General features: G+C 40.3%; 3 protein-coding genes across 4 annotated transcripts; 1 reads left to right on the plus strand and 2 right to left on the minus strand.

The window, feature by feature from the left end:
• Positions 1-249: 249 nt before the first annotated feature.
• Positions 250-5,866, plus strand: gpatch4 (G patch domain containing 4). Its single transcript, XM_085292700.1, has 8 exons — positions 250-383; positions 2,430-2,508; positions 2,606-2,679; positions 2,770-2,862; positions 3,138-3,248; positions 3,825-3,940; positions 4,053-4,103; positions 4,346-5,866. The coding sequence occupies exons 2-8, from the start codon at positions 2,430-2,432 to the stop codon at positions 4,995-4,997; spliced, it is 1,176 nt and encodes a 391-aa protein (XP_085148826.1). The 5' UTR covers positions 250-383; the 3' UTR covers positions 4,998-5,866.
• LOC146564910 (uncharacterized) lies at positions 5,861-11,976 on the minus strand. Its single transcript, XM_085292701.1, has 8 exons — positions 11,860-11,976; positions 11,430-11,501; positions 10,536-10,607; positions 10,167-10,271; positions 8,382-8,576; positions 7,541-7,695; positions 7,318-7,433; positions 5,861-7,107 (listed from the first exon to the last, which is right to left on the minus strand). The coding sequence occupies exons 1-8, from the start codon at positions 11,921-11,923 to the stop codon at positions 6,960-6,962; spliced, it is 927 nt and encodes a 308-aa protein (XP_085148827.1). The 5' UTR covers positions 11,924-11,976; the 3' UTR covers positions 5,861-6,959.
• Positions 11,430-22,039, minus strand: LOC146564911 (CD209 antigen-like protein C). Of its 2 annotated transcripts, none has more exons than XM_085292703.1 (7): positions 21,759-22,039; positions 21,343-21,423; positions 21,156-21,263; positions 20,881-21,075; positions 20,517-20,677; positions 16,315-16,439; positions 11,430-15,174 (listed from the first exon to the last, which is right to left on the minus strand). In XM_085292703.1, coding segments are annotated over exons 1-7 (819 nt in total). In that variant the 5' UTR covers positions 21,760-22,039; the 3' UTR covers positions 11,430-15,026. The 2 variants fall into 2 exon arrangements, with proteins under 2 accessions (XP_085148829.1, XP_085148828.1); XM_085292702.1 differs by having other exon boundaries at positions 21,660-22,039.
• Positions 22,040-24,929: the final 2,890 nt, after the last annotated feature.

Raw genomic sequence — 24,929 nt, forward strand, 5'->3', positions numbered from 1 at the left:
GTTGAATTCTATTCTATTCTATTCTATAAGAACATGGAGGACAGAAGATTAATGAAATTTTGTGGTGACAGAGACATTAGACTATAACTATTTTTTGTTTGATTTTTTATGCATCATTTATTATGTGTCTCTGTGTGCTGTGATATAACAGATGTGAATACAGCAATTACTGGGTTTTTGTTTGTTTGTTTTGGTTCCTTTAATTTATGCACATGTTAATAAAGTTATTGGGAAAAGGTGGGGGGGTTACCGCCTCCCTTCCGTGACGTGTTTCCGGTGTCATGTCAGCGGTCTGCTGGCACCGCATGTTTACACTCTGATGCTCCTGCACGGTTCCAGTCCTCACGTTTTTCAGTGAAACAGTTCGACAGAAACAAACGGAGGTTTGTGGACTTGTTATTTCTGTTGTGTCGCCGAAGGTTCGGGAAACATTGGTCTAGAAACGGCCGTGAACATCAGGTGTTTAACGCTAGCTGTTAGCATCAGCTCGTCCAGTGTAAAGAGCGAAACCGGTTCAGTTAGCATCCCAGAATGCGCAAATTCACCAGTTTTAACTTCACTCTTAAACCTGCTCAGGTCCTGAGATCTGCTTTAAACCTCTCTGCAGTTACACGGCAGCTTATAAGAGAAGCAGACTGGTTTTATAGGCTAACCGTGCGCGACATGTCTCAATATCGTGGATAAAACGATTCCTTTAAAATATATTGGATGTTTAAAACATTTGAAAAGTCTTTAGATCAACAGTCAGAAACACAAAGTCAAACTTTTATTTCTGTTGCACGTTTCAAACCGGAGTTGAGTCAAGCTGCTCTCCATCAAATACGTCGATACACCAAGTCTCTAAAAACACAGATAATCAGTGTAATTATTAGGAAATGAGAAATCGGAGCTTTTTAAAAAAGTTATCACTAATGAAGTAAAATCTGCGAATGAAAACAAGAACTGACTAAGAAAAGCAATAAGAAAATGTTTGCTGTGGACAAAAAGCACAATCAGACTCTTTATGAGGGAGGTGGGATAGTCAGAGCTGAAGGGCAATAATAGGGAAGGTCTCGTCTCCTTTAGGGTCTTTATATTCATAACACTGCAACTGTTGCACAGTAAGAACAGTAGACAGGACCCTGTAAAACTCACCAGTCACAATACATACAGATGTGTGTTTGTGACTGACCTGCTCCCTGAGTGCCATTTATTTTTCAACCATTACCTGAAAATCTTAATTTATTCTCTCCATCACTCCTCCACCTCTCCTGTGGGTGATTTGTCTTACACCAAGTGAGGAAAAGAAGTAGGACTGGGCGATATGGCCTAAAATTCACATCACAATATTTTTTAGCTGGATGGCGATATAAGATATATATCTCGATATTTTTTAAAGCCATTAAATAAGAACAAAAAGAGTTCTTAGTCTAAGCTGTGTCCCAGATGTCACACAGGCACTTTTATTCACATACAGCGCAGATGTACATGAAAAAATTACTCAGAAATAAATTATCAGCATTTATTAAATAATAATGCTCCATAAATAAAAGAAAACAGTGTTGTTTTTGTGCATAACAAAAAGCTCACAATTGTGCAGTCGAAATGTAAACTAACAGACGCTGAGCACAATAACAAAGAGACAGATTTCACAGCTGCTCTGTTCCCAACTTGTACTGCGTGACTGACAGCCTGGAGTTTGAAATCCTCTTTGTAACCGTGTCTCTTACAGGTGCCATTTATGGTCCTTATACACACACAATACGGTAATATTACGTTGAAGCACAGTACGTATCACTCCGCGAGGCTTCTGACTACGCTAGCCGTAATGCTCCGACAAACCATCAAGCGGTGCGGTTTCGTAGCTCAGCAAAGTCGTACTAAAGCATTTTTGGCAGGTTGCTGAGCGCCGTGTAGCACATAAAATCGGTTCGCGGTCAGTAAGGAGAACTCATACATGTCATACTGTCGATCTTTGAGAAAATGACAGCATTTTAATGTAAGGTTATAGCCCGAAAAATACTGTATACGAGTTCTGTAAGGTGGTTTGTTTCGGGGCGGGACGCAGTTTCACACATTCTTTATTTTGCACTTTATGGCACACATCTCTTATCTCGTATAAAAATATATTGATATATTTAAAAACTCGATATATCGCCCAGTCCTAAAAGGTAGGTAGACATTACATATTATTTCTGATAGGAAGTGTGGGAGAGGGAGTCCTGCAGCATCACACCATGGATGCTGTGCTGAGAGCATCCAAACATACAGCCATGATCTCAGCCCAGCAGGAAATCAACTAAGAACACACGCTAGGTTTTCTCTGCATACTTAACTGTTTTAAGGGTTTAAGTTACTCAGGTGTAACATGGTTTTTATTTATCAAATGTCCAGAAATACAAAAAAAGAATTGAATGGGTTTGCTTACATTTAACTGTGTCTGTGTGCAGATGGCAGAAGTCGTTCAAGAGAAAAGTTGTGGCTTGAAGTTTGCGGAGCAGCAGCTCCTTCGCCACGGCTGGGAGCACGGTAACATACTTTGAACTTCTTCATTCAGACATTAAAGCAGCGCTCGTGAGGGTCGGCGCTCAGGTGCAGGAGTCTGATCGGCGCTTTCTCTCCTCAGGTAAAGGACTGGGACGAGCTGAAAACGGCATATCGGAGGCCATCAAGGTGAAAGTGAAGTGTGACAAAGGAGGAGTAAGTGCTGTTCGTCTTTATGCAGCAGACGCTTGTGTTGACGCTAAAACAGGTTTAAGCTGAGAGGGCCATTTACATTTCTTCTGCAAGGTTGGCCATAAAGAAGGGGAGCAGTTCACCTTCCACTGGTGGGATCATGTCTTCAATAAAGCCTCCTCCAGCCTGCAGGTGGAGTCTGATCAAGTAGGTCGCTCATTTGTTTTATTTTTTAGGTTTTGCTCGTACTTATTTATTTAGCTCGTCCACCTGAGTGCGGCTGTTTTTTCAGTGTGAGAATAGTTTCAGGATTTTAGGAGCAGTTTGACGTTTCAGAGCACCACCTCTGAGGAGTGGATGGAAGCTGCAACAAGGCCCAGACTCAGTTTAACGTTCACATCAGTTCCATTCAGGCTCCGAGTGGAAGCAGCTGGTTTGTTCACTTACACAGCGTTAACGTGTTTCCTGGTTTTCTGATGCAGAATGGGATTAAGCTGAAGAAGACTGCAGAAGAAGAGGATGGGATGATCTCCAATAAAAAGCCGAGGAAAGCGACACTGGCTAAAGATAAGCTGTATGGATGCTTTGTCAAGGTAATTGTTTGCTGTCTTTCAGCTGCATGTCCCTTCTTGTTGTACTTACTGCAGTTCAGTCATCACACTGCTTGCCACTCATTGCTGGTCACTGGCGTTACGCGATGAGTCATGAGAGCGTCTCGTTCAGGAAAATCAAAATGGCTACAAAAACAATGCTGCGGTCCCCAAATCTGACCGAGCAGCAGGTATGTCGTCGCCTCGACCTCCACCTTTGTTGTAGCGTTCGTGTGCGATTGCAGAAACTGAGAGGACATGAAGGAAAGTACAAAGAAATGTAAAAATGTTCACACCCCAAAAACTGACCGTAACAAAGAGCAGGAACCCGTCTGGCACGGCTTATAAAACACGGGGACACGACCACACAGTAACAGCAAAAGCATAAACAGCGTCAACGACGTCGGCCATTTATGTAGTTCACATCGTAGGCTCTGCAAAGTTTCCCCACATTAGTCTAAAGCGGGCCTTACAGTGGGACATTACGACACTTTTGTGCATGACATGGACGCTTATTGTGTTTTTAAATGTAGTTTATTTTATTCACACAAACAAACAAACGGCTGGCTCTTCTTTCAGTCTGCCACGCTGCTGTCTGGTCAGGAGCAGCCAGAGCCGAAGGCCTCCAGCTCAGATGACTGCAGCAGCTCTGATGAGGAGGATGAGCAGAGGATGGATCTGTCCAGCACCACCAAGTAAGACTAACATTCACAACATCTGATCTCATCAGCAACTGAGACTTGGAATTGTATTCGGACCTTTTATCTGATAAGTTACATCGTGAGGTTTCTGTCTGACTCTCTGCAGGCTTTCTGACACTGATCTTATGAAGGTTTGTGGAGGACGCACAGCTCACAAGTAAGATGATATGATTTGTAGAATTCAACATGGAAAAAAACATCAAAGTCAAAGGAGCTTGCAAAGAAAAGCGTCTGGACTTCTTTAAGTTGCTTGAAGCAACTTAAAGAAGTCCAGACGCTTTTCTTTGCAAGCTCCTTTGACTACGATGACCTGGATGACTGAGAACCTTCACAGACATAAAAAACATCAAAGAACTGTAAAAAAGCATAACCCAGTTTTCTGTGCTTCTGTTATTTTAGGGGAGCCAGGCACGGCTTGACCATGAGCGCCAAGTTAGCCAGGCTGGAGCAGCAGGAGGCCGAGTTCATGGCCAAGTATGGAAAGAAGAACCAACCAGCAAGTGCTCCTCCTCCAGCCTCCCGTTTAGAGACGCAGGAGGAGATGATGACAAGCAGAAAAAAGATGAAAATGAATGAGAAGAGTAGTGATGGAGTGTGTGAAACTCCCACAACAGATGTTCAACCTAAAAAGAAAAAGAAGAAGAAGAAGGAAAAGAAGAGCGCTGATCCCGAGGAAAGAACTGATGAGGATTTGATCCATGTAGAAAACTGTGAGGCAGATGATTCGCACAAGAAGAAGAAGAAGAAGCAAAAGAAGAAGAACAAAGTGGAGGAGAACAGAGTCGAAGAGACGCATTCACCGGCTGCAGAGAGCGAGGAGGTGACTGCTGAGATGCATGCTGACGAGGGCAAGAAGAAGAAGAAATCCTCTAAACCCCCAAAGGAAAATGACAGTGACTGTAAGGAGCCTAGCCAATCAAATCACACTGGACTGGAGGACTCAGACGTCACAGAGTCAGTGAAGAAAAGGAAAAAGTGCAAAAAGGACAAAACGTGTACACATGAGGAGGCTCCTCCTCTGAAGAGGAAGAAGAAGAAGTCTAAAGACTAGTGTGTGATTAACTGGGAATCTAATTCCATGTCTGAAGAGGACGTGCTTCCCAGTGTACTCGTCTGTGGTGCTAAACCTGAATCATCAATGTCGACCAGCAAGAATAAACAAGTGAAATTGTGGTTTAAAAAAAACAATCAGCTGAGGTTTCATGTGAGTGCTTCCTGTTTAGCTTTGTTTAGTCGATATTAGAGGAACTCGGTGAGTTACAGTCTAAACGTGGACTGTAAAGGAACTTTGGATGTTTTCAGCAAACTGGAAAACCTCTTTAACTACATCCAGCAGGTGATGCGCATTACAAGCCCGATGCTGTTTAGACAAGTTGATGATTTTTTTTTAAAGATTGCCTTCATAACATGAAATGTACCCTAAATAATCCATCACAACCAGACGTGGCTTTTCTAACCTCAGCGATTGTAGCTGGAGTCAGTTTAGTTGTTCTGGGAGGTAAACATGACGGAGACCCCAGCTGTTTTTACAGTACTGGTGCAGGACGCGGAGTATTGTGACACATGCTGGTTTTATATGCAAATTAAATGATCAGACTCAGCAGACTTTTGTACTTTTGATTCTTTTATTTAAAATTGTCTTTGCGTAAATAAACATTTTAAACAACAAAGTAAACAAATATACAACATGTTTGTATCTTTTGTAGGAATTAGAAAATATTCATGTGCGTAGATCATTTGCAGAGTTTTAGTCACCTGACAGGTGTGTCAGCGTGTTCCTGGGACAAGACGCACACACTTGTGACAGATGTAAACTTTGATGAGATTCTTGTTTCCTGAGCTGTAATGTTGATTAGCTGTAAGCTTTTTTGTGAAGATGATAGAAAATAAAATAGTTCCTACGTTAAAACGCCTAAACAAGGAATTTGTTTCCCTTCTTGAGTAACCACGAGTGATCTCTAAAAAGAGATATTACTGCTGAGTTTTTCAAATGTTTTTCAGCACCACAAGGTGAGTCACATGTACTCCCACTGTATTTAAGAGAAAGCAGATGTGTCTTCAGTGGATATCTGGAAAACCTGGCAACTCTAACCCAGATGGATAAATAGCACTACAGGCCAGAGGGGGAAAAGATTTTTGGGTGAACTGTTCCTTTAATCAAGATGTGAGAAGAATGCGTCCATGGTAACAACAATAAATGACCCTTTTGCCTTCAATTCCAACCAAATATCTTGGTTCGAGTCACCAAAGATTAAAAAACTGAATAGTAGAATAAATGTGTCTTTTTATGATCTTTTGGATCATTTCATTAATTAAATATATGTTCGACCTTCATTTACCTGAGTTTCAACATCAGTGTTGGTTGTGATTTAAATGTTTCTTTAAACTGACAGCTCAGTGAGTGTTCAGATGCTGAACACTATCCTCACTTCACTATTAAAAATAACAAAACGGTCGAAAAATCTTGTTGACTCGACCCTTTGTCATTGCTACGGTGGCTCAGAAAAATCCTTAAAGTGTTACTGTATCTCAAATTTCTTCCTAGATGAATCAAAAAGTTAAAAAGATAAATATGCCTGCTGAACATGTGAAGTGCAGTGACTGTCTTTCCATCAAAAAGGGCTTTAAAACATCTGCATCACGCTGTTATTTTAAATAGATGATTAACAAAACCCCAAAAGTTGAACTTTCAACTTTTCCTTGAACCTCCGTCACTTTACAACAGAGACAGATGGAGACAGCGTTGAGGTTGACACGGGATGGAACTTGCAACATGAATTATGTAATCAATACATGCAATGTTGTGCGGTGTAAAAGTACAGTGTTGCATTATTTCTGCCTTTTGGCGACACACACACTGGTCTGCTCAAAGTCTGTTTTCATAAATAGTTGCAGCAGCTGAAAAACTACAAGTTCTCCATCCTCCATTATAAAGATGAGAAACGAATAATGCAGACAGTATCTGGAGCATGGATGGCAACGTGGAAGAGCACACAGAGAACGGCAGCTGGAACTAAGTGGACAAAAGCAGGGCGTCTATCTCACAGATGAATTTGTTCTGAAAGTGACCGTTCGCTTTGACCCAGCTTTTTGTGGCATTCGTCCCAGGGATGATCAGCACATATGAGACTGAAGTGTCTGACATCTCCTTCATCCAGTAACTATAAAAGCAGGACATGAACGTCAGCATGTGTAAAAACATCCCAAATATTTTATTTCTGCATAATTTCTTTCATAATGCATCTTCTTTTACTGAAATCACTTTATCCAATTATTGGCATATAAATCACGATATTATTTTATCATTAATCATTCAGTCATTCCCACCACTGCTGTAACTTTGTTCTGTAGCTGTAAGACAGTTTTCTTACCTCAGCGTGTCATTGTGTCCATCAATCCAGACCCAGTTATTTGCTGTCTTCTGTAACCCAATAAAGTATCCGTGGTCTTTACTAAAGTAAGATTTTATGTGACTACTGAGAAATTCCTGTGGGTCATATCATTCGTCATTCAGTGACATTTATGAATTATCATCAGTTATGTAAGAAAATATCATGGCTGTAATTGTGCTGTGGTCTTGTTGTTAGAGCTCACCTGCTCTTTGAGATCGTCAACAACAACCAGATCTGCAGCTTTGCCTTTGCAATACACTCGGCTTTCCTCCCAAGTTTTCCAGGGGGCGTTCTCATTGTAAAACAGGTAGCACTTGTTCTTAAATAGGATCCAGCCACTGCGGCATGGCTGGCACTCTGCAAGGAGATTAGAAACTAGACTCAACGTAGGCTCATTAACAACATTATCAAATTATGTAGCAAAAAAGCTAAAAGATTCACACTGTTTTCTTTTCTACTTTCCATTTTAAAGTAGCTTTGATGAGTCGTTCTCTGGAAACAATGAGAACACAGAGATTCCTTGATTTTGCTAATGAGAAATTCTTAAGCTTCCCTTAAACTTAATGGACAGATCCTTAGTTTTAGAGAAAGGCAAAAGACGGTGAGGTGCTGGTTTGCTTTATTGGTTTTGGTGTGGCAAATATGCATCTATGCGTTATCGCATGTTGGGTGAGCCGTTCACTCCTGAGAATTGTAACAAACATGTGGGACATACTGCCAACTGATGTGCAGGGGTTGAAGGTCAGTTCAAAGGAGAACAGATTCCATGTGCGGTAAAGTCAAAATAAATTGTTGTACATTTTAGATGATATTTGAGGCTCTTTACCTCAAATATAACTCTTTTCCTGGGTTTTGTGACCAGTTCAAATCATCTCTCCCAACCTGCACGCTTACTTGTTTTGTGGTTTTCTATTTAAATTTGTCACATAAATTCTCCGTTCATACTCTCATGACTCTATCATACTGTTGATCATCTTCAGCTCCTAATAATTTTGACATATGAAGCTTATTAACTTCTGAGACAAGCACAATGAAGCACTCACGTTTATTAGGACAGTAATCTTTTACTGGAAAGTTATCAAACTTCAGGATGACTTCCAGCGTGCAGTTGAGATTGTCTCTCTGTCTTCTCAGCTCCCGAGTTTTATTGTCTGAGATTTCCTTCTCCATGGCCAACTGCTGATGTTCTGCTGTGAGGTTACTGAGGTTTGCTGCCTGTACCTTAAATAGCAAACTCACTGTGAAGGAGAGAAGACAGCACAGCACTCATCATCACAGCCGACCAATGAGGGTTCACATCCAGTCCTAACAGAGAAGCCTCCTCTTCCTGTCTTCATTGTGAGACAAAGCTGAAGACACCAAACACACTAAAACATGAATGTATAATAAAATGTTTTTTTAACCACCAGTAGAAGGTAATAAATAGTAAAAAGGAAAATTAGCCTTAAATTAAAATCCAGGCACTAGAGGTACAGAAAGCTCGAGTAACAAGTAATAAAATGCAGTTTTGTATTTTAGTGGGAAAGAGATTAAAAAAAATAAATGGTTCAGGTTATACGGGGAAAAATTAATCTCTGTTTTTTAAGCCACCTTTATAAACAGCTTTGAAGGTTTTTCCACATACAGTGAATATGTAATGAGTACGTTTAACTAACTGATCCACAAACAACCATTAAATCAAGACAGAAGCTAAGTAGGAATAAATATGTGTTAGAAATTAACAGGGTTTGCACAGGGAGGAGGATGGGGTGGATGGATGGGTTTGATGAATTTCAGGCTACGTCCACAGTAGCCCAGATAGATTTGAAAACGGCCTTTTCATCTGAAAACGCTCTGCGTCCACACTAGCATTTTCAGTCATTTTCACAGAGTTGTGAAAAGTTTTCACAGAGTTCACACATTTTTGCAGCTAACCAATCCTTTCTTTTTTCATTGCCACATCACATGATGCCTATAATGCCCTGGAGAAGCAAAACAAACCACATATATGGTTTTTTAGGCTGGATAGAACCATTACTTCCTTCTTTTACTCTTTAATGTCACTGTCATTACTCACGCAGCAGGTCGAGCTTTTCACAAAGCTTCACTATGTAACTTCAAGCCTAAAAATCACCCCAAATTAGCCAAGTTTCATTTACTCAGGAATACTACTACTACTAACAATAATTATAATACACCTTTTGTTCATAAAACTTCAGAAATAACATGAGGTTCTGCAGTGTTCTGTAAGGTTATTGTGGACTGCTCAGAAACAATAACTTAACACTTAAATCACACATCAGATCTTCAAGAATAATTCAAAAATCTTTACTGGCATTTATTATGTAATGTGATGTAAAGCAAACTGCATAACAGCTGGCACTGAAAACTCAAAACCATCAAACCTTTGATGGTTTAAAAACACCAAATATCAAAGTAAAATTCTGTTGAGCAGAACCAACACTAAACAAAGAATTAGAAAATCAATGCATAAAAATATTTTATTTACTTAAAATAAAAATGAAAGCTAGACTTTTGGGAGAACATGAGAACTAAATGTAACAATAAAGTTGAAAATAGGACGAAAACTGTCTTTATTTATTTTTTATTTCTATTTTTTGGTCAAATTTGTGACTCAGCTGCTTTCACATGGTGTTGTCTTTGTATTGTAATATCTGCCCCTGTTAATTACCCTCCATATTATAATAATTAAGAAAGGTAAACAAACAGTGAAACTAATAAAAAAAAACAGCTGAAACGAGCAAACCCACTCTCTGGAAACATGCAAAAATCCAGAACAAAATAAAACTAAAACTAAATAGAGTTTGGTGTGCTGAACTCAGACTTACTGTAGATGATGGCGATGATGCCCACCAGCAGGAGGACACAAAGGATCTCCAAACATGCCAGCAGTAGACGGAAATTGGAGCATGCAGCTGCTTTGCCTTCTGCTTCTAATGAGAAATTTGACGTCATTATTATGAGAAACTGTCACATGGACTTTTACTGTTGTGTGATGCTGCAGCTCATTCCTTTGCTCGTGTGTTGTCTGTTTTCTTAGGCTCTGTTGTGTTAGCCTCTCAGGACCACTGAGGCACCAGATGTTCATGTCAGATGTTGTCAAAGACATACAGGTAGTGAATACATTTGTTCCACTGATGGTCTAAAACATTTTGCTGCTAAATTAGTGAAGATGAAAAAGGGATTTTATAACTTACCAGGTGCAGGAGGAGGACCAGCTGGCGCTTTAGATTTAACTTCAGAATAAATGGCTGGGTCCTCGTTTTTTTCTGGAAGACAGAAATAACTAAACGAATGGACTCATAGAGATGAGTTTGACAACAACACAACCCACAGAATTACAAAATGCGCAGTCATGTGTCATTAAAGCATATCATTGATCTCTTAGGTCGCTCTATGTTCCCCTTTTCTTTCCTTCTCCTTCCCCTCACACACCACACTCTGCAAAATCACCACTGTTAAATTAACACAGTGAGTTTTAAACCTGACACTAGAAAAGTGTCTATATGTGTTGACTCCTTTAACTGTTAAATGAACACTTTTGAAAGTGAACTGCTTGTCCACCACTACTATGTTCGTTAGGTTAGCCTCCACTGGTTTGTAGTCTCACTGGATCTGTTCCAACATAACACAGTATTTTATTCTATGTTATTTTATTCTATTCCATGTTTTTCTTAATTATTCCTGCTTGTAACTTTGCACTGTTCACTTCCTGCCGTGACCCAACAAATTTCCCATGTGAGGACTAAAAAAGGTTTATCTTATCTCTTATACTGTGCCGACCACTGGGTTATGGCGTTCCATGTATGTCCCGCCTGCTAGCATCTTGCACCCTGCAGTTATGTGCTGGATTGTCTGAGGGGCATCTTTACACAGGCTGCACCTGGGATGTTGCCTGGTGTGACAGACCCCAGCCTCTATGGATTTTGTACTACTCAAGACTTGCCTTAGTCTCTGCAGGTGGTTGCAGTATTTTTGCATTACTTGTGTTGGTCTGTTTTCTCAGGCTGTGTCATTGTCAAATACAGAAAGTTTAAAGCATGAATTTGCTTTGTTGCTCATGTAATATCTGCATGAACGTTATAACTTACCAGGTGCAGGAGGAGGACCAGCAGGCACTTTAGATTTAACTTCAGAATAAATGGTTGAGTCCTGGATTTTTTCTAGAAGACACAAATGACTGAATGCAGGGATTCATACCAACAAGTCTGACATGTGTGCCATGTGCTAGTTTTCAAACTAGCTTTATCACATCATTTATGATAAAGCCAAACAATGTGATAAACTCAAAAAGATAAGTCTGAGCTCATGACTTGGCGTATAAAATAGAAATGTTGTGCTTTCTAGTGATTTGAATGTTTCCGAATTTTAATGATAAATAATCTTTTTGTTGTTTTTAAATAAAAACGGGATGATATGATGTGAACAGAGCAGCGTTCTTTCATCAGGCAACTTCACAAAGATATAAACAGTCAGACTTATCAGTGATTCATTTTTGAATGAAGGAGGAGAGTAACTTACCTTTTGTTAGTGAAGCACCAGTTTTGAAAACCATTGTGGAATAATTGACTTCTTCCTCCATCATTAAAAGCCAAATTGCCTTCAGCGCAAAGAAAACTAAAACTGGCCTCAACAGGAGCGGACTGTTAAAAGAGTGTTACTGACACCCCACCCACATGCCCATCATGTGGGTGGGGTGTCACACGCACCATAAAACAATATGAAATTCCAGCTGTAACTGGCACAGAACAAACCCGCGGTTCCTCTTCCTATTACTCCTCAACGTGTTCATACACATGCCTGATCTCGGAATTATGTTGCTTCTGTAACACACCGTTACGCTAAGAGCAGTTAACACATTTGGGCTTTAACCCAACAAACCAACCTGTCACATATCTGTCTGGTGCAACGTCCGCGTTGTTTCTTAACTGATGATCGATGTCGTTGTGAGACATCGTGTTAGGTGAAAACGTTGTGATGAAAAATGTCTGTCACAGTACGAAAAAGGAAGAGGCGAGTGATCGCAATTTTTGCAACTCGTTTGGCCCAAGGAGCAGTGAGACTCTGCAGTGGTGAGGTGTCTGTCATCACTGCACCTCATAAAGAAAAATTAATCAAACCTTCACACAGTAATCATGGATCAGCCAAACCGTTGTCCTGATGTAATGAACAATATTCAATTCACACTATTTAGCAAATTTATTGACTTAACATTCCTCAAAATGACGACAAAAGAACTCCATTAAACACTAAATGATGTGATAACTTTGCCACTTGTATCCTGTTAGACAGGGAGGATCCTGTGGATCATAACGGTGGAGAGAGTGGTGGTGTTGAACACAAACACTTTTATTTGGTGATGTATTTGATGAATTTGTCCGGGAAGTTACTGCGAGCCCCTTTTAATTCTCAATGAACTTTAATTCTCATTTGTCTGTGCAGTTTACCCCAGTTTACAAGTTCTTTCTGCACTTCACACGCTGCAATAACCGGAGATGTGATGAACTACTACATCATTTATATTCTGGTTATTTATTTATATTGCACTTTTTAAAGTCAATAAACAACAACAATAAAAGCATAAGAAATTGTAGCAAATTATTATGAATGGAAACAAAAACTTGATGGGAAAAAAGAATTTGACCAGAACTGTAAAACAGACAAAAAACCAAAATGTGTAAAAACTGTAAACTGGTCCACAGACAGATTTCCATTCAACGATTAGTTTTATTAAATGCATCAAAATACTGCGACAGGCACAGCTCAGTGGAGGCGAGGCCGAGCACACAGCTGTTGCTCCAGCTGCCTGTGTTCTTAGGTATCAGCCTTACGAGTGTCCAGATGAATGAGTAAATAAAAGAATCACAGTTTTTATGAAGGTGGGAGCTGTCCACACCGGCCAAACCACTTTAAGCTGGAAACACTTTTTTTCATAATAACATTGAACATTTTAACACGAGAGTCTCTTGTAGGATAAGCCAGTTAATTTCTTACACACTGTTTTAGTTTTAGACAATAGGCACAACACACACACACACGCACACACACACACACACACACACACACACGCACACACACACACACACACACGCACGCACACGCACACACACACACACACACACACACGCACACACACACACACACACACACACACACACACGCACACACACACACACACACACACGCACACACACACGCACACACACACACACACACACACGTATTATTATTATTGTTCAGATTCTTGGTTTCTGTTACTATAAAAGGAATAAAGATGCTTACAAGTTACGCCCAATGAGCATGAACAGACTGTCACTTCCTCAAGTGGAAAGGGAAGTTTCACAAACATGTAGTATTACAGTTTTTGCCCACTGCTTGAACACATTTTGCAAAACCCCGCTCGCTGTGCCAAAACTGTACACACAAGTACACATGACACAACACTGGGAAATATACCATTCACATCTGTGCCAAATTGGAACTCTACTCCCAAAACCTAAACTCTGCTGTCAAAACCTAACATTCCTTTGTCAAAATGTAACTCTGTTGACAAAATGACACATACCTGCACCATATGCAAACACTCACAGATCAGGGGGAACACACTAGTCTGCTGTACATAAAACACTGCAGTCCTTGATTCCCATTGTTTATTCAGAAGGCACATTTACAGGAGACACATTTCCAAACAACCATAAACGCAAATAGACCTACTCAATACTGTACATTGCAGTACCATGAATACAGGTACAGCAAATAAAACAACAACAACACAATAGTACTGCAATAGAAAAAACACTATACTGTAAACACAAAAAACCATGACAATTGTGCATAAGTGGGCTCATGGATCCCGCCGTCTGTTGGGGTCTGGCCACAGGACCTCATCAACATCGCAAGCAATGTCCTCTCCCGCTAGGCACCGGGGTAAATATCCTCTTGCTCTCCCTCCATCCATGCTTGCAAAGTTCTTGGAATGGCTACGCTGAGGGCTTTTTGTAGTTGGCTAATTGGTGTTCGGTTTTGCAAGTAGGTGCCTTCAGGTGTGTATTTGAGTGGTTGCAATTACCCGATGTGTTTTGTATTTTGGATACATGTGTTTTCCGAATGGCACCCTGAGATTTCATTTTGTGAGCGAAGTGTCTTATGTATGAAATAGAGTGTAGCATGCAGGACCATGTGTGTTGCATGAGGGAGTAGGTGTGTTGCATAATTGGTACTGGGGTGCAAAGCAGCGCTTTTGTTTAAGGTAGGGGTACATGTGTTTGAGGTATGGTAACAACAGCTTCACGTTGTGTTACTTTAGTCTAAGCATGGGTTTATAGTGTTCAAGCAACGGGCAAAAACTGTAATAAATAGTAACATAAACACATTCATGCCTGTCTCTGCATTTACATGCATCGGAATATGTTTCTTTTGCCATCTAATACATTAGAAATCCCATAGTAATGACAAAAGAGCACATATGATTACAAAAAAGTACAAATGCTTTTGCAGTGCAGCTCAAACGTGGTGTGTGATTCTGCAGCATTTGTTTCAAAATGTAACTGAACATAAATCAAAACAAAGAAATTACTTATTTTTTACAAAATCAGTTTGACACAGAAAAAAAACTCATTGCCTTTAATTCAAAAAACACAAGGAGTTACTGTCACATTAAATAACAATTCTATTACTGGGACTGATTCCTAATCTGCTTTAATTAACGCTCGTCTTTCACAGATCCAACAGTTTCTCATGTCACAGCTCTCTTTGCCCCAGTTGGCCAGAGGGGGCGCTTTTGGTAGGCTTAAAGCACAATATCTTCTGTTGACATCTTGTTGCATTTTCCAGTACCTAAAAAAGTCACATAGTGTCAGTCTGTATGCCTACTCAACATTTCAACCTTTGACAAAATAATCTTTATTGTATTTCTGAAATTCAGCACGTGGAGTGCTTGGGTACCAAAAATAAGTCAATGATCTGTGTCAGTCTCTGCACACACAGCATTCCTGATGGTAACAGGGATCGAGGCAATTTAACCAACACAGAGGCCATGAATGCACACTTGTGTTTGGTCTCGCAAAAGTCAGACACTTAGATGTTCTGAAAACCACAACCGAGTCCATCACGGATGTGGAAGCTTAAGAAAAATGTCAAAGGTCAAAAATCATCTTTGAGAAACAAGCAATGGATGCAGTGAAGAGTTTTTAACAGCTTTTTTTTTTTTTCACTCTGCTACAAATAAGTTTGTTGTTTATTAGGACTTGTGTGTTCTCAGTGGTGGGAGCTGAGAACACACAAGTCACACAACAGTGTTAGCCAGGGTTTTCCTTACTTGGATGCATGCAAGACATCTTTTTATGTTGAATGAAAACACTTTGTGTATTTTCATTTCACAAATGAAAAGAGAAAATGCAAACAGAAAACAAGTCTGCCATCAACATGTGCTGATTCGACTTAATCGTCACTTCCTTGAGCTATTCCAGCCTAAAGGTTGTTTTAACTCAAACTTATTTGGAATTGGTTCATACTGTAAACTTCTTGTGGCTGTAAATCTTAAACTTCTTGTTATTAGAAGAGGTAATGTTGAAACAATTTTTTTGTTCTGCTTTTTACTTCCATGCCATATTTTTTAAAGGGTATTTACAATGTGTGTGTGTGTGTGTGTGTGTGTGTGTGTGTGTGTGTGTGTGTGTGTGTGTGTGTGTGTTTGCACTTATACATCTTTGTGAGGATCAAACTTTGACTGTTACTATACTTGTGGGGACCATCAGTCCTTATGGGCCCAAATTGTAGGCCTCATGAGTTTGAAGGCATTTTTGAGGCTCAAATGTGGTTTTAGTGTCAGGGTTACAGTTAGGTTGTGGTTAGGCATTTGTGATGGTTAGAGTTAGGCTAAGCAGCTAGGGAAAGCATTATGTCAATTAGATGAGCTAAGTAAGATATAATAGGCAAGTATTTGTATGTGTGGTGGTGGGCGGGGGTCATGCTTACGTCACAGTGAGGTTACTTCCATCTACCCACGTCCACGTGTCCTTTGGGCTCTCTGCTCTCAAACCGATCCAGTAGCCGTGCTTATCATCAGCGTGGTAGTCCTTAGTGTGGTTGCTGATAAATTCCTAAATTTGTAATACATGTGTTATCTGCCACATAATAATAGTCGGGTTTTAGTTTTCCTTTGAGATAAAAAGAACGATGACTCGTCTATAACAGCAAAAAATAAAAACAAACAGGTTTAAAAAAAATAACAACCTTTTCCTTTTTTGCACACTATGTTTACATTTTAAATGGATAAAACTGGCTTTTGTTCCCTCAAGAAATCAACACTCAGTACCCATATTGACAAAGTTTACACAACTATCCAGACTGCTGGCTGTAGTTACAGCTGCTGGGTTCCTTGGCTAAGACTCTGTGGGCTTGTTAGACCAGATTGCCTGGGAGGTGTTGCTGAATTACCTTCTTCAGATCAGGGCCCTGTTTCAGGAAGCCGGTTTGGAAAACTCAGAGTGAAAAACGACACTCACGGTTGAGTAACCCCGAACTGTCCAACTCGGAATATTCCGTTTCAGAAAGGCTGATAACAATTAGTTCAGTCAACGCGGAGTTGCTTTAACCCCAAGTGAAGCGCGCGGACGAGGATACATAAAGCCCTGATAAGCGGAGCACAGATTAAGCGAGTCACCATGGAGACGGAGGGAAAGAAGGCGCGGTCAATGTATTTCACAGCGCTTGAGGCCGAAATTCTGATGGCAGCATATGCCGATAACATGCAAATTCCGCGGAAAAAAGTAACACAGCCACAGCTGCAAAAGCATGCATGGCAAAACATAGCCGACAGAGTCAATGCGTGAGTGTTAATTTAAACATTGGTCGAGGGATTTCCACCCATTTAACACGTTATTTTATCATATGTTATTTTATTTGTTATTTTATACATTTTATTTTGTGACGTGATGTGAGCGCAGGTGCAACCCAACAGGCCCCAAACGTTCCTGGCAGCAAGTAAAAATGAAATATAAAAATATAGTCCAAACAGGTAAGGTGTAATTGTATTATGAGCCATAGTGCTTGGTCTGTTTGTCCCATGTAAATCAATTGCAGTTAGAGGCTACATTAATTTTCTGTCTGTAAGCACTTATTGAAATTATCTGAGCACATTACAAGTACATATTTGCTTACTCTGTATGCTCAAATGTGGCCCGTTATAGCCAACAGAAAAAAAGCGGAGGCCCGAAAAACAGGTGGGGGTCCTCCACCACCACCACTCACAGAGGCTGAGCAGTTGGCCCTCAGCCAAAACAGTGGGCGCCCTGTGGCTGAAGGCATCTCTGCGGGGACATCCTCTGAGTCAATAACCCCGCAAGACACAAGTGCCTACATAGGGGGTAAATTCAAAATAATACATGATGTGCATACATCCTTTCTTCACAGTCACCTTTGCAGTGCTACTCATTCATTTGATAAACTCTTTACCATAATGGATTATTTTGTAGTGAAGTTATTTTCCGACTGATTTTGCCTTCCCTCAGTCTTGGTTGTCTTTGAGAGCATAATGACAATGAAGTGTAAGGTGCTTGGTATGTTTGTTAATTGCCATTTGGTCCCTTGTAAGTTATAAGTGACCTGTATAAACCTCATATTCTATCAGTTGATGGTGATGGTGTACTGCATCTGGTGCAGCCTCCTGTTGAGCCAGACCAACATGCAGTTGTGAGTAATACTCCACAGATTATATGAGTTTACAGTAGAACAGCAATGTTGTTTATTTCTTTACTGCAGGAAAATAATGAAGAAACATTGACAGCTGTTACAGAGGAGGAAGCAACAGAGACACTTTATGAGGTTTACATCTTTTAATACTTTGTGTACAGGAAACACAGGCGACCAATAAAGCCAGTTGAACAAAAAATCTGTTTATTCTTCTTTCAACATGTTGAGGTGATGGGTCAAAAGAAATGATTGTGACATATGGTGTCTCTGACTGCTCTTCCATCTTGTATGTCCGTGGGAGGGTCAGGATGTTCATGGTTTGGATCACTGCTGATGTTTGGTTCAGAAGGACAGTGTTCTCCTCTAATTGTGGCAATGTTGTGAAGAATCACACATGCTACAATAATGTCACATGCCCTTTCTGGGGTGACCCTGAGTCTTTGCAGGCACTGGAACCGGGCCTTAAGCATTCCGATAGTCATTTCAATTCTGGCTCTTGTCCTGCAATTAGCCAGATTATATCGCTGCTGTGGGCCCGGTTCAGGGTCAGGGTAAGGGGTAAGCAAATAGGGTAAACATGGATACCCCCTATCACCAAGCAAGTAGCCAGTGAACTCTCCTAAGACAGAAGGATACACTTCAGTTCAAATGTCCCTGAAGCAATTGGTCTTTATATATTTTAAAGTATTCTCAACTCACCATGTCCAAATTTTGTGCTCAGTGTACATTCACGGAATATTTGTGAGTCATGGACAGAGCCTGGCCACTTGGCTTCCACATTTGTGATAATGTTGGCAGCATCACATATGATCTTCACAGTGCAGAGAACACAAATTAGCATCCATTACTATAATGAAATAATTTGTTAGTTTGAAATGCTACAGGGAACTATGTACCTGTACATTAATGCTGTGGAAAGACTTCCTGTTCACATAGTCTCCTTCATTTACTGAAGGAGCAATGATTGGAATGTGAGTGCCATCTGTACAGCCAATCACGCCTGGGAACCCTGAAAATAAATGTGCAATTTAAGTAGTAGTCCAAGTATCACCACATCATAAATTAAGTTTTGGTCATCCTGATACCTGCAATTTTGTGGCATCCCTCTTTGATAAATCTTGTGGGTCTATGACCGGGGAACACCACAAACGAGTACAGGAGACGTTTCAGTGCAACTGTAACATTCCTGACTGCCCGACAGACGGTAGCCTTGGAAACGTGCTCAGCGTCACCAATATTATACAGAAAGCTCCCGTTTGCAAAAAACCGAAGTGCAATACAAATAATATGCACAGAACTGAGAGGATGTCCGCGATGTGTCACATGAGCAATATTAGGCCTGAGGATGTTATCCAAATAAATTATAGATTGTGCTGAGAAACGGTAACGTTCACACAGAAAATCATCAGGTAATGATAAGATGTCCAAACGCGCTCTGATCACTCTCTCCCGGCGGAGAGCTCTGCGGAGAATTTGGGCTTCACGATCTACTGGCTCTTCAAGGAAGTGGCACGCCATGTCCGACACTTCCTACTGTCAGGTTTCCGACAAAGGGGCGGAGACAGTCAGGGTTAGTTGTAGTAAACCTGCTAGGGGGCAGGTTAGCTTCACGGAGTGTGTCGTCATAGTGACTCACTCAGGCTTCATCTGAACTCGCTTTGTGAAACCGAAAACCCAGAGTTTTCGATAACTCAGGGTATACTTACTCAGTTTTTCCACTAAACCGGCTTCCTGAAACAGGGCCCTGTCCACAGATGATCTCTCCAAACTGCAAACTCTGATCTGACGCTTAGAGTTTGGAGCTCTTCAAAATGAATTTAAGTTTGTCCAATCAGATTAAAGAACATTTTTCTCTTGGTCTTTTAAACTCTCAGCCTGTGCCTTTTACTTCGACTATCTTTTGTCTGATGTATGAAGAGTCGTTCTCACTCTCTTTTTAAACACGCTGGGGACTCTGTAGGAATGATCGCTGGTTTCTTTTCCACAGCTCTGACCAAAGATCATGTCATTTACTGAATTTGGAAGTGAGGCCACAAAGACTATTTTAAAGAGAGCAGCGAGCTAGTGGGAACACTCAAAGCTTGCAGTTCCTTTTTCCTGAACATTTCTCTTTTCTTTTTAAGTACAAGTTGAGGCCTGCTTGAATCAAAACACAACTCAAATATAAAGCAAACCCCAGTGCACTTCAGAGAACAAGAATCTGAATAGTTTTAAAATAAGAGATTTCAGTTTCCCTTTTTACAGTATTTTTAAGTGTTGAGTGAGGAAGAAATATGTTTTCTTAAAATCCAGTCAAATGGCAAAGAGGTGGGAAAAGACTGAACTGAAGGAAGGTAACTTTGAATTATAGTTGCATTAACTTCCTCTTCAAACCTTCCTGTCTAAATCGCTTGAACTTTGACACTGTTTTTCCTCTCTGTGTATGAAAACGCTCTTTCACTTTATTTAAACTTTAAAAAAATCTATACAAATGAAATCTGGCTCACCTGTTCTTCCTGACTTTCGATCACTACCAGAGCCGCCTGATACATTTTGCATTGATCACGACTTTGATCCCAGCTCCTCCAATAAAACGAATATTGATGTTGGGAAAAAAAGTAACAGCTTGACTGAAACAGCACCCAGCCATCCAGGCAAGGTTTACACACTGATCAAAAAAAGAAAGGGACAACAAGACCAGAATCATTTTAGAAATCCAACTTTACAATACGTTACAAAGAGTTTTTTAGATTTGAAGATTTTTAAACAGTTTAAAACATTAAACCTTCAAATAAAAACATGTTTGTGGGAGTCGTGACAGGAAGTGAGCAAAAAGTAACATAAAATTATATGAAACTAAGACATGTTCACCTTTCTGTGGGCAGTGTTTTTCCACTGAAAATTCCTGATATTCCATGATGACTCCGATGGTCCAGTTGAGTTGGTCTCTCTGTCTGGTCAGCTCCTCTGTCTGTCGCTCTGAGGATGTTTTCTGTGTCATCAGCTGCAGGTTCTGTGCTGTGATGTTGGCCATTTCTCGCTGCTGCTCACTCATCACTGTGTTAACTGCAGTCAGATAAGAAACAGATGTTAGTGTTATTGTCTGATTACACTAAAGTCCTTGAATACACAGCAGGTGGACTTACAGCGGAAGTTGAGGCCGATGATGACTGACACCAAGATGAGGCAAATAATCACCAGACCTGTCACAACCAACGCAAGCCGACTACAGGGTGGAGCTAACTCTTTATTCTCTACAAGAATAGAAAAAAATGTTTATTTTAATGATTGAATAAAAAATATCATTTATTTGTTCAGAAAACCACAAATAACCTGTTATTACAAGGGATGCATCCAATTTCCTGTCCTCAGTGTTCACCTCGTCGTAGATTGTTTCTGTGTCTTTTGGCGTCACTGGAAAAACAAAAAGAGTTTAAAGGAAATGAAAACTCATTTGTAGTTTGTTCTTTGTGGGGATTATTTATTAAACTTTACTTTTTAGATCACCAAAAATAGCAGTGCTAGGAAAGAACTGACATGCTGGGTAGCATAACATCGCCAGAATTAACCAACTGGTATTGATCGTTCCCCAAAACCACATACATCACAGTTTTGGCGATGAAAGGGAAGAAAGTAAGTCTGTCACTCACCGTATGTTGGATCTCTCTTTGTCTGAAATATCACTGTCACATAATTCTCTTCTTCCACCATTATTTATGTGTTTGCTGTTTATTGTCAGCGGTACTTACTTTGTTAATCTCGGAGTCAAACAGCCACTGTGGGTTTACTGGTCAGTGTAAGTGAAGTTTAGAGGCAGAGAAGTGGACCGTTGCAAGATCTGCACTTCTTCTTTTTGTCAGAAAGCGGGAGGGTTGTGGTTATTAGAGGGACATTTTTCTTTTTTTAGATAGTTTTGCAAGACGAGAAAAAATATGTCAGAACAAAGCGACGGCTGTCGCAGAGTGGAAGACTCACGTTTCCAGGATACTAGTGGGGTCATTTTTTTCATTTGAGTTTAACAAACAATTACCTTCAGTGAATGAAGTGTGTGTGTGTGTGTGTGTGTGTGTGTGTGTGTGTTAGTTTACAAAGGTCAAAACTAAGTAACTGCAGCATGAATGTTATTGTAAAAATGATGAATTTCATCAGTTCACCTCGACACTGTTTGTAGGCAGATGTCAACCGAAGCTAACTTTTAACTTCCAGTTCATTTCCAAATTATCAGGCACATCCAGCTCAAACTGATCTAATACAGCAGTGAAATAAATCAGCCACAATAAAGCTTAATGTTTTGGATCAGTTTGTGTTGAAACTTCAAATGTGTGATCAATTTTTAGGCTTCACATTAAAGGTTAAAACTTCCAGCACACTTCAGTTAACCTACATGGCAGACGTTGTACGTACTGAGTACAATCAATCATCACAGTTCAATCAATGCCACTGAAACACGGAGATGCTGATGCATGCTTTTATTACCAGTCGCATTGATTACTGTAATGCCCTGCTCTCTGGTCTTCCTAAGAAGAATATTTCAACTTTACAACTCTTGCAAAACTCGGCAGCTCGTGTGCTGACGAAGACCAGAGGGCGGGCCCACATTACACCGGTTTTAGAATCGCTGCACTGGCTCCCCGTGTGTTTCAGGATCGATTTTAAAGTTCTTTTATTGGTTTTTAAATGTCTTAATGGTCTTGGGTCTTCTTATCTCTCAGATCTGCTTTTACCATACGAACCCTCGCGGACCCTGAGGTCCTCTGGTACTGGCCTTTTGATTGTCCCTAAAGTCAGAACACATACTCACGGAGAGGCAGCGTTTCAGTGCTATGGTCCTCGTCTGTGGAACAGCCTGCCGGAGGAGCTCAGGGCCGCAGAGAACGTACATGTTTTTAAGAACAGGCTTAAGACCCACCTTTTTAATTTAGCTTTTACTTAGCGTTTATTTATTTTTTATGCTTATTTATTCTATCCTGTTATTCTATTATTAATTTAGGATTTACCTAATATTTGTTTGATTTTATTCTTATTCGTTTTTTAATCTTCTTACTCTATTTATATTTATATTTATATTGTATCCTGTTCTTATTTATTTTATCATTTTACCCTGTATATATCGTATTGCGTCATATCTCCAGTGTTTCCTCGGAGGGCGCTCTCTGCACCGGGGCTGTTATTGACCGTGGCTGCTGGGTCTCTGGGGTCCTCTCAGCCTGGTTGGGGGGCTCCTTGGCCTCCCTCCGGCTGTGTGCCCAGCCCGGAGGCTGCGGTCTGTGACCGGCTCCCGGTGCAGACGGCTCCCTGTTATAGTGTTTCCTCACTTGGCTCATGCGAGCCCAGCCCAATTTTTACTCTTTAAGTGTGCGCGTGTGTGTATGTGTGTGTGGGTGGGGGTGGGGGGATATATGTGTATTGAGAGTGTGGGGAGTGAGTTGGAGGGTGGGGTGGGCTGCTTTTAACTATGTAAAGCACTTTGTGCTACATTTTTTCTGTATGAAAAGTGCTTTATAAATAAAGATTGATTGATTGATTGATTGATTGATTGATTGATTGATTGATTGATTGAAACATTAAAAACTACAGTGGCATTGCAAAAGTATTCGGCCCCCTTGAACTTTCCCACATTTTGTCACATTACAGCCACAAACATGAATCAATTTTATTGGAATTCCACGTGAAAGACCAACACAAAGTGGTGCACACGTGAGAAGTGGAACGGAAATCAGACATGATTCCAAAGATTTTTTACAAATAAATAACTGCAAATACATGTATTTTTTCAATTCAATTCAATTTTATTTATATAGCGCCAAATCACAACAAAAGTCGCCTCAAGGCGCTTCATAGATACAGAGAAAAACCCAACAATCATATGACCCCCTATGAGCAAGCACTTTGGCGACAGTGGGAAGGAAAAACTCCCTTTTAACAGGAAGAAACCTCCGGCAGAACCAGGCTCAGGGAGGGGCGGCCATCTGCTGCGACCGGTTGGGGTGAGAGAAGGAAGACAGGATAAAGACATGCTGTGGAAGAGAGACAGAGGTTAATAACAGATATGATTCAATGCAGAGAGGTCTATTAATACATAGTGAGTGAGAAAGGTGACTGGAAAGGAAAAACTCAATGCATCATGGGAATCCCCCGGCAGCCTACATCTATTGCAGCATAACAAAGGGAGGATTCAGGGTCACCTGGTCCAGCCCTAACTATATGCTTTAGAAAAAAGGAAAGTTTTAAGCCTAATCTTAAAAGTAGAGATAGTGTCTGTCTCCCGAATCCAAACTGGAAGCTGTAGAGTGTGGTTTAAGAGTTCAATGTGTGTTTCATGCAAACATGCAAATAATCAGAAACTTTAAGGACTTAAAAACAGAAATAAAGACAAAAATCAAATATTTTATATTCTTTATTATAATTCAAATTTTAAAAAATAAAATTGTTTAGAGTAATTTAAAAAGTTAACTGACATTTCTTTGACTTGGATCTGTCCACTAAAGACTTGGGGGTAACTGTAGATTTGATCATACATCAATCTTTTTTGGCTAAATCAACCTGCAGTCTTTGTTCCCCTGTTAGAAATATGGGTGTCCTTCAAGGTTCAGAAGATTCAGAAGCACTGTGACAGAGGGAAACATGACAGAGTCTGAAACTGTGTGTGAAGTGAGATCGCTTGTTATTGGGGTTACTAGGAATATGATTGTTAGGGTTTTCTCTGTTTACACTTCAATTCAATTAAGTGTAATCAATTAAAATGTCTTGATGTATGATCAATCATCCAGTTAAGTAAATCTCCAAAAGTTGATTCTGTTCACCTGGACGTAGTGTTTTCCCCAATCTTATAAACAGGACATTTGCATAATGACTGAAACCAGCCCAGTGAACCTGCAGTCAGCTGAGACTGAAGACGTCACTGAAAACGTCCAGATGAA

This window comes from Mchenga conophoros, linkage group LG11 (assembly GCF_057382185.1).
Source record: "Mchenga conophoros isolate Kocher_MC1m ecotype Shallow Benthic linkage group LG11, M_conophoros_male_GT1.1, whole genome shotgun sequence".
In the NCBI taxonomy this organism is placed as follows: Eukaryota; Metazoa; Chordata; class Actinopteri; order Cichliformes; family Cichlidae; genus Mchenga; species Mchenga conophoros.

Coding starts and splice junctions, on each gene's coding strand:
- gpatch4 (XM_085292700.1), top strand. CDS start 2,430: ATGGCAGAAGTCGTTCAAGAGAAAAGTTGTGGCTTGAAGTTTGCGGAG. Junction 2,680..2,769: donor TGAAGTGTGACAAAGGAGGA/GTAAGTGCTGTT, acceptor TTCTTCTGCAAG/GTTGGCCATAAAGAAGGGGA. Junction 2,863..3,137: donor TGCAGGTGGAGTCTGATCAA/GTAGGTCGCTCA, acceptor TTTCTGATGCAG/AATGGGATTAAGCTGAAGAA.
- LOC146564911 (XM_085292702.1), bottom strand. CDS start 21,720: ATGGTGGAAGAAGAGAATTATGTGACAGTGATATTTCAGACAAAGAGA. Junction 20,678..20,880: donor AAAACACTGCCCACAGAAAG/GTGAACATGTCT, acceptor TTTTTTGATCAG/TGTGTAAACCTTGCCTGGAT. Junction 16,440..20,516: donor TCGAAAGTCAGGAAGAACAG/GTGAGCCAGATT, acceptor TTACAAATTTAG/GAATTTATCAGCAACCACAC.
- LOC146564910 (XM_085292701.1), bottom strand. CDS start 11,923: ATGATGGAGGAAGAAGTCAATTATTCCACAATGGTTTTCAAAACTGGT. Junction 7,434..7,540: donor TTGACGATCTCAAAGAGCAG/GTGAGCTCTAAC, acceptor TATGACCCACAG/GAATTTCTCAGTAGTCACAT. Junction 7,108..7,317: donor GGACACAATGACACGCTGAG/GTAAGAAAACTG, acceptor CTGCTTTTATAG/TTACTGGATGAAGGAGATGT.